The sequence below is a fragment of the Zootoca vivipara genome, chromosome 7 (genome assembly GCF_963506605.1).
Source record: "Zootoca vivipara chromosome 7, rZooViv1.1, whole genome shotgun sequence".
Taxonomy (NCBI): domain Eukaryota; kingdom Metazoa; phylum Chordata; class Lepidosauria; order Squamata; family Lacertidae; genus Zootoca; species Zootoca vivipara.
Genome location: NC_083282.1, coordinates 20,382,103 through 20,398,584, shown reverse-complemented (window position 1 = coordinate 20,398,584; position 16,482 = coordinate 20,382,103). Strand labels below are relative to the sequence as shown.

Here is a 16,482-nt window from a genome sequence, read left to right as displayed (position 1 = left end):
TTGCAGAGGAAAAGCCCTTATCTAAGAATCGGCTCAAGTCCGAAAGCACCCACATGAAATAAATAAATAAGAAACACGGTTGAAAAGGTAAAGCACTCACTCAAGAGCACACACACAAACTTGCATCATAGTCCAGAGTCATAACGTTTTGCAATACGTGGCCGAGAAATCTATCTGCCACAACCACATTCCATTACAGCTTCCTACTCTTAAGCACAAGAGAGCATTCCAAAAGAAATTAATAGATAGAGTTACAGTTGCTGCATTTTTCTTTTCCAAACACACTGTCGGAGGGGACGGGACGGGACTAGTGAAATGTAAGTTAAGCTACAAGTCAAGGATGAATTCCTTAGGGGTCTCTTCAGGACCCTTTCAGATGCCCCATCATGGAGGCAATTTATTTACAGTGGTACCTCTACTTACGAATGTTTCTACTTACGAATGGAGCTCCGTCCGCCATCTTGGATGTGGTTTAGATAGGATTTTTTTCTACTTATGAATTTTTAGATAGGATTTTTTCTACTTACGAATTTTTTCTCCCAATGCATTCCAATGGGATTATACTTACAATTTTTTTCTACTTAGAAATCTGCGTTCGGAACGCATTAAATTCGTAAGTAGAGGTACCACTGTATTTACAAAGGATGCTGGGTCACCTTAAGCCTAGGTTAAGGTCCCTGCAATAGAATGTCTAGGAAGGTGCCTTTTTTGCAATGGCATTTATTATTATTTTTCATTTCATTTCTACAGTACACTGCTTTATATTTTAAAGGGGGGGGATCTCAAAGCTGTTTGCAACACATTGGAACATCAAATAGAATAATACAGAATAAAACCAATTCAGGCTTCAAGAAAAATATTTCAGATCATTCTCTAAGTGACATTTTGCTTTCACCCTATTTATTTACTTACTTACTTAATTTATATAGCTGCCTCATAGCAGAATAACTCTAGGAAGCCAGTGTGGTGCAATGGTTAGAGTGTCGGACTAGGACCCGGCGAGGTCAGGGTTCAAATCCCCATTCAGTCGTGAAGCTTACAGGGTGACCCTGGTTACAGTCACAGCCTCTGAACCTACCTCACAGGGGTATTATAGGGATTAACTGGGGTGGGGTGGGGTTGAACCATGTACTCCTTGGAGAAAAAGGTGGGAATCTACATGCAGTACTGTAAAGAAGCTGTTCTGCAGACCTTCTTAAGATAGATGGAGGAACCAACTGGCGGAAAGTCCACCTTGACAAATGTTGAATTCCTCCCAAAATAAGGTAGTCAAATCGAGGTAATGAATATACATCATTTGATGGTACCAAAAAAACCAAAAATAAAAACATGGTCCGTTGGGGGGGGGGCGAGTGTGTACAACACACCAGAGATTAAGCCATTTCAAGGAGTGCCTATAATCTGCAGGCACACACATCTCAAAAGAAGCCTTGAAGCCATTTCCCTCCACTATAAAGCAAAAGAAACAGATTTATCGCTTTCCAAAGGTCAGCTGCGAAGTGTATTATCATCATTTTTGGAACATACCAGACTCCAATTCTGTATCAAAAGATACAAAAAATATCTTAAGTATTATGAGCACAGTGTAAATCCTTACACATGAAACAGTTGTTTTATAAGTAATGTTATGAGGCACAAAGAATAGCCAGAAGAACAAATTCATAAAGTGCTTTTTAAACAACCCCCCCACTAATCTACAATAGATATACAATAGCATATACTAATAGAAATACAGATACAAATTGAAATTTATCCGTTCTCATTGCAATTCTATCCTAGACAGTTATTTAAAGACAAGCCAGGTTAAAAGCTTGTCTGCCACGGGAATTCATGACATGTCTTCCTTTGCCTTCAATCTTATCAAAATCTGCAATCCTTCAAATGTCTAATTCATCATTATTTGTGCAAACAGGAGCTAATCCTAAATCTCAGGTGCACAGTGGGCTTTTTCTCGTTCATCTCCCATAAAAGTGTTGGAACAGCAAAAGAGCCCCGCGTTGGGCAAAAGAGAGCCCCATGTTGCAGGGGGTTGGACTAGATGACCCCCGTGGTCCCTTCCAACTCCACAATTCTACAATTTTCATAGCAAGACTTGAGAAAAGCTATTTCTTTTACATACTAGTTCTCTTCTTTACTCTGCAGAGGGCCTTTAATGCTGCCCCCAGATACACATGCTTATCCCCATCAAAAATCAATGAGACACACCTGCTCATGCAACTGTCTTCAGAGCTAAAGACTTAAAGTTACCATGATATAAATTAGATCAAAGATGACATGTTTTGCCAGAAACCTCAATCTTTTGCCAACACACAAGGGCTCAGTGAGGGGGTTACTACAACTCCCCTGTGCTAGAAGAACATGGAAGGAACAGGCTAGGAACCCGGGGATATTCCTTGTTCCAAAATTGCCACTCGAGGCACAAGTATTTCCAGCTAAGGCCAGTACTCCATACTCTAGTAGCTTCCAGAGAGTGGATTACTGCAATAACCTACATGGATTACCTACATGGAGCTGCCCTTGAAGACAACTCAAGAACTCTGATTGGTTCAAGATGCAGTGTCTAGATTACTGGGTGGTGTTGCTTTTTAGAACTCATGAAACCCCTGTCCTAAAGCAGCTGTGTTGGTCACAGCTCATTTACGAGCCCAATTCAAGATGCTCACGTTAAGGTGTATAAAACTTTAAATGACATAGGCCCCAAATTTCTGAGACTGCCTTTCTTACAGACCCTCTCTCTCTCATGTGTTAAGATCAGCAATGGGGTGGGGGTTGGGTCCACTTGGTAGTTCTACTGCCCTCAGAAGTTCAACCCAGGAAAGGACATTCTCTGCAACAGTCCTTAAGCTGTGGAACACCCTCCCCAAAGAGATGCATTGCTATAGAGCAGGCACATCCAAGAGGTAGATCAGGATCTACTGTTAGATCACTGGACATCTGTGGCAGATCACCGGCTCCCCCCAAAGAAGCTAAACAACTTTAGCTCCCCTAAAAAAGTCCTGCTTTCCTCCTCCCTAAAAAAAATCCCAAAACAGGCTTTCCTCCTCCCTAAAAAAATAGCTCAACAACTTTGACCTTAAACCCCCCCCCCCCGGGCTTTCCTTCCCAAGAAAAGCTCAACAACTTTGACCTGAACCCCCCCCAAAATTCATTCATTTAACTTTTAATGGCATCATTTCCAAACATTTAAAATACATAATCCAGTGCGATCTTGTCGCCAGCTTATCGGAACAGTCACTTGCCAAAGGGGAAAGAAGGCCAGCAATTTATTTCACCTCTATGGGTATCCAATGGGGGCAGGATCCTGTAGTGTACTTTGATGGCAAAAGATCAAATAGAGGAATTTAGCTACAATCTTGAACCCCCCAAAAGGGGGTAGATCACTGCCAGTTTTTAACTCTGCAAGTAGATCGCAGTCTCTTGGGAGTTGACCACCGCTCCTATAGAGCTTTCAGCAAATGCTGCATAGGCTCCACTTCGCCCTGACATTTGACACCTGAGCTGTGTGCATTTGGCACCCTATTCTTGGTACTGCAATCCATTTTAACTGTTTTTAACACTTAGTACCTCTTTTTCAATGCTGGATTTTAAATTGCTCCAACGTTCCCAAGAACCTGGCTGAAGAAAGGGCAGGTACAGTAATGAAGTAATACTAATCCATTCCTACCAGCTTTTGCCACTAGTCCAAAGCATAAGCTTCCTGGGCTGCTAGATGGTCACAGTAGCAATCTAACAGTTAACATCCAAGGAAAACATAGGTAGTTCCCCAGGAAGTCACACCTTGGTTTGCAAAAAGCCTTGCGAGTCGAACATTTTGGCTCCCAAACGCCGCAAACCCGGAAGTGAGTGTTCCGGTTTGCGAACGTTCTTTGGAACCCGAAAATCTGACGAGGCTTCTGACTGGCTGCAGGAGCTTTCTGCAGCCAATCAGAAGCCGCACCATGGTTTCCGAACGTTTTGGAAGTTGAACGGACTTCTGGAACGGATTCCGTTTGACTGCCAAGGTACCACTGTACACAAAAGCAGCTGTGGCACTGGCAGCAGGAGAATCTGCATTCGGCGGGTGATATTACAGATGCTAAACTCACCTAGCAGATTCAATACTGCTTTCTATTAGAATGGTTTCATTTACCCTGGCCTCTGGCACTTGAGGTACCGGTATATATATATATATATATATTCAGGACCCACCCTATTTTTTGTGATTGCATTTTTAACTGTAAGTTTTAAAACTGTTGCTAATGATGCATTTTAAAATGTTGTGATCTACCCTGGGACCATAACAGGTGAAGAGTAGGTGATAAATAAAAATTATACAAGCGTAAATATACGCCCATTTCTACTGGCTGTGCAGAAGTATGCTTTGTTGCCTTTGCATAAATATTTTTTATCTGGTTCCAATTAATACTGCATATGCCAGAATGGTAGTGCTACTTATGATCGATTTCCAAAGCAACTACTCTATTCTGAACTTAAAAATGGAAAGCGTAACGCTGGTGGTCAACAAAAGAGGTTTAAAGCAGGCATCCCCAAACTGCAGCCCTCCAGATGTTTTGGCCTACAACTCCCATGATCCCTAGCTAACAGGACCAGTGTCCGGGGAAGATGGGAATTGTAGTCCAAAATATCTGGAGGGCCGAAGTTTGGGGATGCCTGCTTTAAAGACTGTCTCAAGGAAAATCTTTTAAAATGTAGTATAAACACTGACAACTGGGAAACGCTGGCCTGTGAGTGCTCCAGTTGGAGAACAGCCTTTACCAAAGGTGTCATGGGCTTTGAAGACACTCGAACTCAGGACGCAAGGGAGAAACGTGCTAAGAGGAAGGCACGCTTGGCAAATCCACACTGTGATCAACTCCCACCAGAAACCCCCCGGTGGAAGGACGTGTGGATCCAGAATTGGCCTCCACAGTCACTTACGGACTCTTTGTTAAAACTGTGTTTATGGAAGACAATCTTACTTGGCTATGAGTGATTGCCAAAGAAGAAGAAGCTACTTGCACAACTGCCCAATAGCAATATATATTGATAGAGAAATGGCACATTTTCCCCTTCAGAAGCTGTTACGACTCAGGAGGCATAGAACAAGACAGGACAGGGTTTTAGAAAGGAACAAATCAGCAGATCATGTACACAGGTCAAGAGGGTCTGACAACCTGAAACAAATGGCGCCAAGTCAGCAGGAGGAATGGTAAGCATTGTTTTTTCGGCAATTTAAAAGACACAGGCTTAGGTTTATTTCATACAGAAAGTCAAGGAATAAATGTAGGCCTAATTTTAAGAATAAACCAAGTGTTTTAGAATGCACTGAAAGTTCAGGCTTTTTATTTGTATCTTCAGAGGATTTTCCAGGTCAGCTTTAAATCCAGAAAAACAAGAAAATGAGAAGAAATCCTGAAAAATCTGGTAAATGACATATTAAAGAGCATTGTTTCTTCTGAATAAAGCCTGCCACTATGTACTATACTGCAGTCAGGTACACACGAAGACACACAGTAAAAAAGATGAACTTTTACCTAGGGCTACTTCAAGTAGCATATTATGGCAGAATCCACTCAATCAGACTGTAATCAATCAGAAGCAACTTCTATTGAGTTCATTGCAGCTAACTCCCAGACAGGGTTAGGATTGCAGATTTGCTTGTCATACTCTAAATGCTTAGCCTGATTCCTTTACCTATCCCTCAAAAAGAGGGGTTATGAACAGACACATTAAAAACTTTATTGATGCTTTCCGCATTCACATAAAATATGTATTTTATTTTCAAACCAACAGGTTCGAAAATACTATAACCTGGCATGACACCAACAGGCTATAAAATGTTAAGAAGCTTACTCTTCGGAAACATGAATTCCTTTTGTAGCTAATGTAGTTTTGTGAACAAATGCATGTACAGTTGCACCTTGGATCCCAAACGCCTTGAGACTCGAACGTTTTCGTTCCCGAATGCCACAAACCCGGAAGTGAGTGTTCCAGCTTGCAAACGTTCTTTGGAACCCAAATGTCAGGTGTTGCTTCTGATTGGCTGCAGGAGCTTCCTAGAGCCAACAGGAAGTCACGCCTTGGTTTCCGAACGTTTTGGAAGTCGAACTGACTTCCGGAACAGATTCCATTTGACTTCCGAGGTACGACTGTACAGTATTTCTGTGTCTGTATTTTGCTAACAGTATGTATAAACACTTGACATACTACTAAATTTTGTAAAAATGCTTATTGGAATTTTGTAAAAATGCTTATTGGAATATAATGCACATGGTGACGGGAAAATCTCTGTAGTCTACTGAAACCAACATCAAAGTACCACTTAAGCTAGAGCCAAGCATAAAGCACTGTATGACAGGGCTTGCTGATAGCCCATACACACAACAAAAACATATTTTTAATCGCTCTGTCATTTTTATTAGCAAAGACTGTCATGCACCAGCAACTATATGGTTCAGAATTGGGCCTCAAAATTATTTCTCCAACCTCAAAACTTCACCATGACCCTCCTCCCATTTATTGAACCAACAGAGGGAACGCTCATCTGTACAACGGACCAGTGGCGGCTGGTGCCTTAGGCACTATGTCATGTTGCTGGCTCCATGGAGCTGTTTTTACTGGTACCTTGGCTTTCCTCCCCTTGTTGCAATCAGCAAGCTCTAAGTAATGAGATTTTCAAGAAAGGAAACTGCGTGCTCCTGAACAGCAAAATGAACTGCTTGCCTGCTTTTCGACCCACCCAAGGATTTGTCAGAAAGCACTGTAGTGCTGTGCACAAAATTTTCTGCACCAAGGAGCAGCGTCTTAGAATGTTAATATATGGGTTTCCCAGTGACTCAGACTTGCCTGCCTGACCTGCATCAACAATAATACTGCAATTCCTCTTACTTTAGCCTTAGAGTTCGAATGAACGCAAATAAAGGCTGGATCTGCAACTTGTCTTCCAAACGGGGCTTGCAGAGCCCTCAGCAAAAGCCCCTCGCCTCGTCTTTTTCGACTCCGCCAGCACATCGCTTTCTCGTCGTAGCCCTTCCCTAGTGGCCCAGTATTGTCTGAAACTCTTTAAGCAGGATCCAAGGCGCAGCTGACTCACACCAAAGGGAAGCAATCAAACCTGAAAGTCATTTTCACCTTTATTTTCTTAAGCGGGGAGAGGGGAGGAGAGGGGTTCGCTACATACACAAACTGCGTGCAGAGCCACCGGCTTCTCTCACCAAGCCGTGCATTCAATGTGCCACTGCTAGCTTGTGTCCGAACACCTTTCCTTTGTTTAAGAAAGAAGATAGAGAAAGGGGGGGGGGAACGACCCTGCATGGCAAGTAAACCAGAGCAAGCCACGCACCGCCCATGGAGGAGGGGGGCGCTGATGCGGGGTCTCCCCGGCTTTCACCGCTCCCAGGGTCCTGAAATGAGGGGCACCCCGCTTTCTACGCCAGCAGGGGAGATTGGGGTGGAAGAGGAATAAGGGGGTCGCCTCCACCAGGATGATTGCAAATGAGGATTTGTGTGTGTGTGTGTGTCCCCCTTCCCCAGCCCTCTGCTCGCCTATGCAGGGGAAATTCCCCGACACCCCCCTCCAAAAAAGACTAGCCTCCCCTCGTAGCCACCCCCCTTTGGGCGCTTCCACACAACACTTCCTCCAACAAAGGCGACCCGACCACCCGCGAGCATCCCCGGGCACGGCGCGCTCCGAAGGGCGCCTCCCCAAAGAAGCTTCCCCCCCCCCGAAGCCGGCCTCCCTCTTTTTTTCCTTCCCTCGGAGGGAGGACCCGACCTCCCCCCCCCCCAGCCACAATGAAAGGGCAGACTACTCACCCACAGCTCCGTGCCCCAGCTCATGGCGACTCCGCAGGCGGCGCAAAGCTCCGCCGCCGCTGGCGCTCCTTTGTGGCGCTTCTCGTCAGGGCGCTTCTGCGGCTTCGGCTGTTTCTTCGCCGGAGAAAGCGCGACCCCCGCCGCTCCTTGTTTGTTGCCCCCGCGTCGCCCCCTCGAAAGAAGCACCGGGAGGGAAGGGGGTGGCAATCTTGCTTTGGGCGCCTGGACGGAGAGGTGGCGGTGGTGGCAGCCAAAGGTTCAATCTCCAGCTCCGCCTTGCTTGGGGATAGGAATTGGGAGAGGAGGAGGAGGAAGGAGGGGGAGGAGGAAGGCGGGCAGCCGCGATGGAGGCTGGGAGAGGGGCGGGCTCGGCCACCGCCACCGCCGCTCCTCAGGGAGGCCCTGGGACAAGACGCGAGCCGAGGCGGCGGCTCCGTCGGGGGTGGCTTGGGTGGCACGCTTCCTGTTCCCGCCCGAGGGACGCGCCCTCCGCGCGCAAAGCAGCGCACGGGGGAGGCGCGGCAGTCGGAGGTAAGAGGAGGAGGAGGCGGCGGCAGCAGCTGGGTCGCTTCAGGTTGCAGGTGAGCGCAGGCGAGGCGCAGATTGCTCTCCTGCTGCGAGCAAACCGCTCTTTGAGCATAGGAACTTAGCGCGTCCAGCAGCTGATGCCTAGTTAGCCTAATGATGGTACTGGGTGTCACATCCAGGTTCTAGCACACAGACGGTTCCCTGCCCTGCTACTTCCCTAGTTAGGTGGTTTGGGGTTCTTGTTTTTAATTAAAGGGGGCATTCCAAACATTGAGTGGTAAAATCCACACTACGACCACTTTAAACTTGGCCACCACGTTTTATTTGAGCACAGCCAGGGACTTCAGTAATGCCTCAAGGTTGAAGGCAGGCAGCCCTTTTCAACCAAGCTCTTGGCCGAATTTCAGAACAGGAAGTACAGGTTCTAGCCATTCTTGGAGGGTAATGCATCTGTTGTTGTTGTTTTTTTTTAAAAAAAAGACAGAAGCTGGTAATCTTCCATTTCAGAAAGAAAAGTCACTCTGCACATGCTTAGAAGCACTCGGTCTAGAATTGTTTCCAGCAAAAGTTGCCAAGCTCAAGCTCAAGGAGGAAGGAGACGGCCAGGAATTTTTTGTAGCTGATGGAGCAAAGTGAAGAAGCAAAATGTTGGCTGCTAATTATTGTTTTGAGTGTGGAACCACTATCTCCAATGAAATCTAAAATTCAGTGCACTCAGTGCATTGCTTAAGATAAGCAGGGTCCCTGTTCAAAGTGGCTTCTCATCTAATAGCCGTAATACCAGAGATGAAGTCCCACTTTGAAAAACACTCCATCATCGTATACCTTATAAACCACCTCACAAATTACTAGAGTTTGCTTTTGATTGCAGTGAAACATTGTTATTCCAGCAATAACTGTTTGAGAGAAAGTAGATCCTCCTGCCTTCCCCCGGTCAACATTCGTACTTGTGAATGAGGGAAGATTGTAGGAGCGCACACTTCTTGGTTTGCACTCATTATACTCCCAGGTCTGACCAGTTCTTCTGTTCAAGGAATGAACAGAATAGGAAGCGGTTTCTTTATGCTACTCACTACACATCTGCACTATTTTAGTAATGTCGAAGGCAGCCCATCTTCCTGTCCAATGAGCATGAGCAGTCCAACTGAACATTAGCAGTCAGTTGTGTGACCCTGACTCCATGCAGTTGCATTTCAAGTGGTCACTCGGACCACTGATTGAATGCATGGAATGACTTGGTGGCTCATGAGAATTAGAGCGTTAAACAGCATAACTGTTTGTGTGAATGTAACCTTATTCTGTAAACATCAACATTCAGTTCCACAGAGGTCAGATTCAAGGTGCTCCAGGACTAGATACTGTATAGTAATCCTATCCTATATAATAAAGTCCAAGTGTCCCTGTGTCCAAGTTTTCCCGTGTGTCCCTGGGTCACTGCGCATGGGCCCCAGGGACACAGGGATTGGACAGCAGAGACTGCACGCATGCTCTCTCTCTCCACCCCCCTCTGCCTCCTCCAACCGCCGCTCCCGGCCGGACACCGCCTCACTGCAGGGCACGTCAGGGAAGCGAGGGTGGAGGCCGGCGGAGGCCTCCTCCTCACAACCCTTCCTGGCCCGTAAGAGGAGCGGCAGGAGGCCGCGAAGCAGCGGCGGCGAGGTAGGCATTTGTGTCCCCCGTCCTTCCTGTCGGCGGCTGGAGGAGAGGAAGGAAGGAGGAGAAAGCACCGCTTTCTCCTCCTCCGTTCCTGTCCCCCTGTCGCCGACAGCAAGGACAGGTCCCAGGGTTCGGAGAAGCGCTGCGCAAGCGCTTCTCCGGACCCTGGGATGTCTCCTTGCTGTCGGCGGCTGCGGGAGAGGAACAGAGGAGGAGAAAGCAGCGCTTTCTCCTCCTCCGTTCCTGCCCCCCTGCCGCCGACAACAAGGACAGGTCCCAGGCTTCGGAGAAGCGCTGTGCAAGCGCTTCTCCGAACCCCAGGATTCTAGCGCCCGTTATTGAACGGGCTGAAATCCACTAGTGAGTGAATAAAAGGCCCCTCCAGATGTGTTGCATTCTTGATACAATAGCATATTAGTGGTGGGTTTATTCTGCTTTATTAGTTGTTCTGTGATGCTTCCCCAATTTTACCTTTTCACTGTCTGAAGAGACTATTGTGCAATGAAAGCAGGGCAACACACCCACAGCACATTTGTAGTATGAAAAGTTACAGGATTTCAGCATTAAAAGTTATAGGATATGCACTGATTGGAAGTGAAGCAGTATGATAACTTGAAAACTTTGCATTTGCACAACCATCCTGTGCAATGGTTAGTCTAAGACAGGCATCCCCAAACTTCGGCCCTCCAGATGTTTTGGCCTACAACTCCCATGATCCCTAGCTAACAGGACCAGTGGTCAGGGATGATGGGAATTGTAGTCCAAAACATCTGGAGGGCCGAAGTTTGGGGATGCCTGGTCTAAGAAATAGCAACTGATGCAGGGTCTCTAATGAACTTCATGGCTGAATGGGGATTTGAACCTGTAGCCCACAGTCGTCCAGTTTTAAAGATTGGTCTTGAGGTTGATATTGGTCATTCATTTTTATGGCCTGTGTTCTCAATTTTATTTCTGGTTTAGGCAAGTTATCTGAAATAATTTGTTGTGGATTTATAAGGATTTTATACCCTTTCTGGACACTCTTAAATCTTGTCACAAACTCTTATCCCCAAATGCTCAGTTTATCTAAATGTGGTACACGCGAGGGGAATTGTAACATCTAATACAAAAGTAAGTAAAAACAAATCAAAGCTGACATTGTATGAGCCACACAAGGCACAGTTAGCACCCCTAGATTTTTTTATTATTACTTTTAACCACCGGAAACACAAAGCATGAAGAGCAGAAATACAGTAATGGTTTTAACTGTTAGTGGAAATTCTTTACATGGCACTTCTTCAGGGAAAAAAAATCAAAATACTAAGTAGTATGGATTGTCTTCTACAGGTGAGTTAATGGGCACTTCCATTTTCTTATAACAAAAAAGGAACAGTGTAGTAGTGAGATTCTTTAATGAATAAATTAGAAAATACAGCAATTGGGAGCCATGTGAACAGACTGGTAATTAAGTAGAACGTGCTTAGGTGCTGTATCTTAAAACAGCCATATTTAAACAGCCTATTAGCAATGGCCATGACTCGAATTAACCACGTTTGTTACGATACTGCCCTGGCATTGACTTAAATGTAGAGGAATGTATCCTGGGCCTCTTGTGACCTTTTGAAGAGAAGTGGGACACTTCTAGCCTCCAGAAAATTGAGATACCAGAGGGTAATACAAACATTAGAAAGGGTTGGCAAACTATAGGACATTATCTATCTATCTATCTATCTATCTATCTATCTATCTATCTCTATCCATAAAGAAACTCTTTTGGTTGTGCCCAAAAGTTGGTCCTACTTAGAGTAGACCTATTGAAAATAGCAGACATGACTACCTTAGGTCCATTAATTTCAGTGGGTCCTTTCCCATGTTGGATTTCTGAAAGAAAAATAACAAGATTTGTCTGAAGAAAGTTCTGTTGGCTTTCGTGGAGTTAACTTTCAAGCAGTAGCGTAGAGGTTAAATCCTGGAACGCGGGCACTTCTTGAGAACCCCTGCAGCTATCCAAAAGGGAATGGAAGGGAAAGGTGTTGCCAATGGCAAGAGGAAAGCAAAAGCAACTTGTCTGCCCAGCACCACCTCTGGCAAACTGGTAGAAAATATATTGAAAGGAAAATCCTCTCAAATGAAAATTTTACAAGAAAAACGTCTTCAGCGTTATCAGTAACATCTTTTCATTGCTAGGCGTCCATAAGCAAAAACATAGTTCTCATATCATTTTCTCCAAACTGTTGCTAGGCTGAGAAAAGATGCCACCTTGCTTACTCTGTGCATTTAAACGAGGGGTAGATTGCAAAACAGGAAAACAAACGACAGGTAGGTTGAGTCATAACAGAAACTTGTGAACTACTCAAGCATGAGTAGATAATTAGATGATGATGAGTCAATAGCTAAAATTAAGTTGTGTGATTTGCTCCAGTGGGGCATATCTGGGTCATATAGCTTAATGGCTCAAGTAAAATATGCCCATCCCCCATCCTGAACTCTTATGACTGGCTGTCCTCTTTTCAAGACAAGTCACGTATTTCCAACAGGCCCAATGTGTGCCACAATTTGGCCTACTTGTAGCTGTGCCGCAAACTTCAAGCCTATCCATCACCCAACCGCTTTCCAAGCCCCTTGTTTTGCCTTGCTGGATATCTTGGGAGAAGAAAAGGCTAAGGAGTAAACCCTACACAAATCCAGAGTGGAGTCCCTAAGACAGCTAGATGACGCCTTATTCACCTCCTTTTGCCAACTGCTGCAACCCAGGACCTCTGATTTTCTTTGAACGGCATTCGTGAGGCCAAGATGTGGGTCTTGTTGTCTGGGCAGCCCAGGACCTTCATACACACTTCCCGGGCTTGTGCCTAGGAGAGATCACGACATGCTGCTAACGCAGCAGTTTGACTTCACTCCCGGAGGAGCACTCCATTGTCTCTTGAGGCAGACGGATGCCAACAAATGTTCTTATAGGCTTTCTTCTCGAAACCCACTTCTTCTGTGGTCATTGGTTTATTCCCTTCATCCACATTCTGAATGGCAACTAAACGTCAGCTGCTATATTTGCTCATTTTCATTCATCCTTACCAGTATCACTACTTTTCTTCCTTTCCCCCCCCTCCCCATCACCTATTAGATTTTAAGCTCCTTGGGGGACAGGAACCAGGGGCATTGTTGGGGGTTGCCCAATGGGGCCCAAGCCCAAAGTCTTTTGTTCTGGACACCAGATCTTACGGTCTCTTCCTCCCCCTTTTCAGCCACTGCTTACAAGGTGGCTGGGCACACTACAAAGCACCATGCCAATGAGATCCCAGCCACCTGAATCTTCCCAGAGGTAAAACTTTGTCCTGTGCCATCCCAGATCTTTTAATTACCTAGCAGCACCCCTGGTAGAAACCCCTGTAACTCTGTACGGTGCCACTTTATAGGCTTGGACAGATAAAACATAATCATAAAACAAAGCAAGACACATCATGTTTTTAAAGAGAATAAATAATACCGGTAGATGCAATGAGGGAGAAGTGAATGGTAAAAAAGAATCATGAGTCTTGTGTGAAATTTAGCACCCTTAAAAAAAAGGAAAGTTGCATTTTTGTACAGCATCTCCGTGGAGGGCTGGATCAAATCTCATAAAGTAAGGAATGTGAAAACAAGGACATTGCTAACTTGGGAGGAAGACCTCTAAGAAAAACAACACATTGTGCAGACTAATTAAAGGAAATATGCATTGGGGAAGCTAATCCCTTGGAAACATGCCACAGATTCAAGCACACCTACACTGGAAGAATATTTTTTTAAATAGGAAAAGATCAGAAAAATCAGTACCACAACAATACTTTTGTAAAATAGGAAAAAAGGAGAATAACTGAAGCCCCTGCTGTGACATTGTAGAAGTGCATTAAAAAAAAAGTGTTAGCTGTGTCAATTCTAAAGAGGTGCTGTCTCCCTTTGGTCTTCAAAGTGTTCTTAAACAAGGGGTCTTTGCTCACACAACCTCTCTCTTGCTTACTCTTGCTCCTTCCTGCTGCTGAGGCTGGCGGGTTGTGCTCAATCTTCATTTCTTCCGAGTCTTGTCCCTCACCTTTCTGCTTGAACCGTTTTCTTCTGGGACTGAACAAATTGGCTGTTCTAACCCCTTGCAAACGAAAACTCTGGAAAGTTCTGGCACATCTGAACGTTGGCAGCTTTTCAGGGGCAAGTTATCACCAGGATACACACTGATTATTCTTTCTGCGAGGCTGCCATTATTTGGCAACCTTTTGTTTACAGTGGAACATTGCTCAGGAGCACAGGCGATGCGGACAGCTCCTGTTGTTTGCAGAGAAAAGGAAGCAGGGCGAGAGCACAGCCACCTCAACCCTTTCCCATGCAAGGAGGAAAAATGAGGGGTGTGGGGTGCCATGCTTCTTTTCAGTTCTTCTTCACAACCCATATACCACACCATTAAAACAGATAGAGTAGCATACAGTAGAAAGGTGCCATTTTACGCGGAGGGGGGAGCTGAAAATGCACCTCATCTTCCCATAACAATCTGATGATTCATAACAAGGGAATCTCAAAATCCTGATGATACAATTTAAGTATGCTTCCTGCTGATAAGATATAATTCTCTGAGAATCAAGGAACTGGAAGTACATTGTTTATGTGCCTGGATATTGCTGTCATTACTGGATTAGAAGCCTGCTCTGATGAAATTAAACTGTTTTTGCTGCTTTATTTTTTGTTTCATGTTGGCGTTTTAAGGTTTTAATAGTGTAACCCGCTCTGCAGTGCCATTTTGGTCATGAATAATGGCCTGCAAATATTTTAAATAAAATGTATGGAACCGCTGAAAGTGGGAAAAATATATAACTTCTTCCTCCTTTTCTTAGATCTAGCTCTACTCCCAGGTTTCTCAAGCAAAAGCACATACACAACACTCGCTTTGAAATGCACAATCCCCTTTTAAACTGTTCTTTTAACACTGGTTCGCATATGGAGCATGACATCAGCTGTCATGCTTTGTAATTGCCATGTTTGATGTAGATGTATGGATGAGGAGTTCAGAGGCCAAGATGTCAATCGCAACATTGGATTAGCATAATCGGCGCACATTTCTTGCTATGATTTGCTTATAGCTTTGTGCCAGAAAGCAGGGATTTGCATGTGGTATGGTTATAAGAAATCTCTCCAGGAGATGATGGAAATCCCCAGTTGCCGAGGCAAAGTTCAGGAAAATGCATTAATGAGAAGCAGGCAATTATAGATCAGTAAGTAAATAGATCACAGTAGTTTGGCTGGCAAAGGACGTCCAGTATAAGCCATGCATGTTTTTGCAGTGCTGCCAAAGACACAGAATGTGTCCAATATGTTGACACCCTAAGAATCTGTTCTGGGGGTTTGGTGCAGCCTCCGGAAAAGATTTTGGGAGTGCATGGGGGGAGGGGTTCCAGGGGAGAGGAGAGGAAGGTGAAGTTCTATTGTGCTAGCGGAAGCCTACTTTTGCAGTACTGTATCCTGTCCCATAAGCTATGCTAGCCATATATCTGATTCTTCATTATTAGAAAAAAATTATTTGATAATCAAAATGTATTTAAAACACATAGGCTAGGGGCCAAAGATGTCTGTGCATAGGTGCAAAGATATTCTGCAAATGTACGGGGAAACAGCTAACCACTAATCCTTTGTCGAATTTTTGATTTATTTAATTTTTATACCCCGTCCTGTATTGTAGATCTCGGATCAAGAAACCAAATAAAGTGAGTGCCACTCTGGGGTAAGAATAGCCAGATCAGTCAAATTCTAGGCTGTGTCATTTTCCTATGGACTCACCCATAAGTCTGTTCCATTGCACCTTCATATTAATTTGCAAAATAATAATAGAATCATAGAATTGTAGAGTTGGAAGGGACCCTTCAGGGGTCCATCTAGTCCAACCCCCTGCAATGCAGGAAAAAGAGTAGTGTGCCTGAAGATTCATATGTACAGGTAAAACTCAGAAAATTAGAATATTGTCGAAAAGTGCATTTATTTCAGTAATGCAACTTAAAAGGTGAAACCAATATATGAGATAGGTGCATGACATGCAAAGCAAGATATGTCAAGCCTTTATTTGTTGTAAATGTAATTATTCGTCGTTAGGCGGGTCAATTATATTAGATGCATATTTGTAAACATGTTTTCACTACCAAATATATATATTTCATTTCATTTCCTCTGTGACTGTTCTTCCTTTTTACCCTCTTTGCCTAAACTAAGGGGCATAGGATTTGGCAAGCCATTCCACCAACACAGCAGTGCTATTTCTCTGCACTGGTGAACGCCAAGTATAAGATTGCTCAACCCACAATCCCCTGGACTTTGTTCAGTGTTTCTGATGCAGATTTCAGCTTTAAAGAAGTATCAAAATGCATTTAGAGAGGATGGGTGGCAGTGACATAGCTCCAAACCTCTAATGAACAATAAATATATAATTGCTTATTTCAGTGATGGGCAACCTTTTGAGCTTGGTGTGTCAAAATTCGCCAAAAAACCGAGCATAACTCGGGTGGTGTGTCACTT

At 44.5% G+C, this 16,482-nt stretch overlaps 1 protein-coding gene across 5 annotated transcripts in view; it reads right to left on the bottom strand.

Moving 5' to 3' along the window:
- FNBP1L (formin binding protein 1 like) overlaps positions 1-8,230 on the bottom strand; it is a 75,347-nt gene extending 67,117 nt beyond the window's left edge. For 3 of the 5 annotated variants that reach the window (XR_009557875.1, XM_060276715.1, XM_035121717.2), the window contains exon 1: positions 7,795-8,219. Coding sequence is in view for 4 of the 5 variants with exons in the window: in XM_060276715.1 (XP_060132698.1) it covers positions 7,795-7,818 (24 nt within the window). In the remaining variant the exon portion in view is untranslated. Of the gene's footprint in view, positions 1-7,794 lie in introns of all 5 variants that reach the window. The other 2 variants (XM_060276716.1, XM_060276714.1) reach the window with 2 other exon arrangements.
- Positions 8,231-16,482: the final 8,252 nt, after the last annotated feature.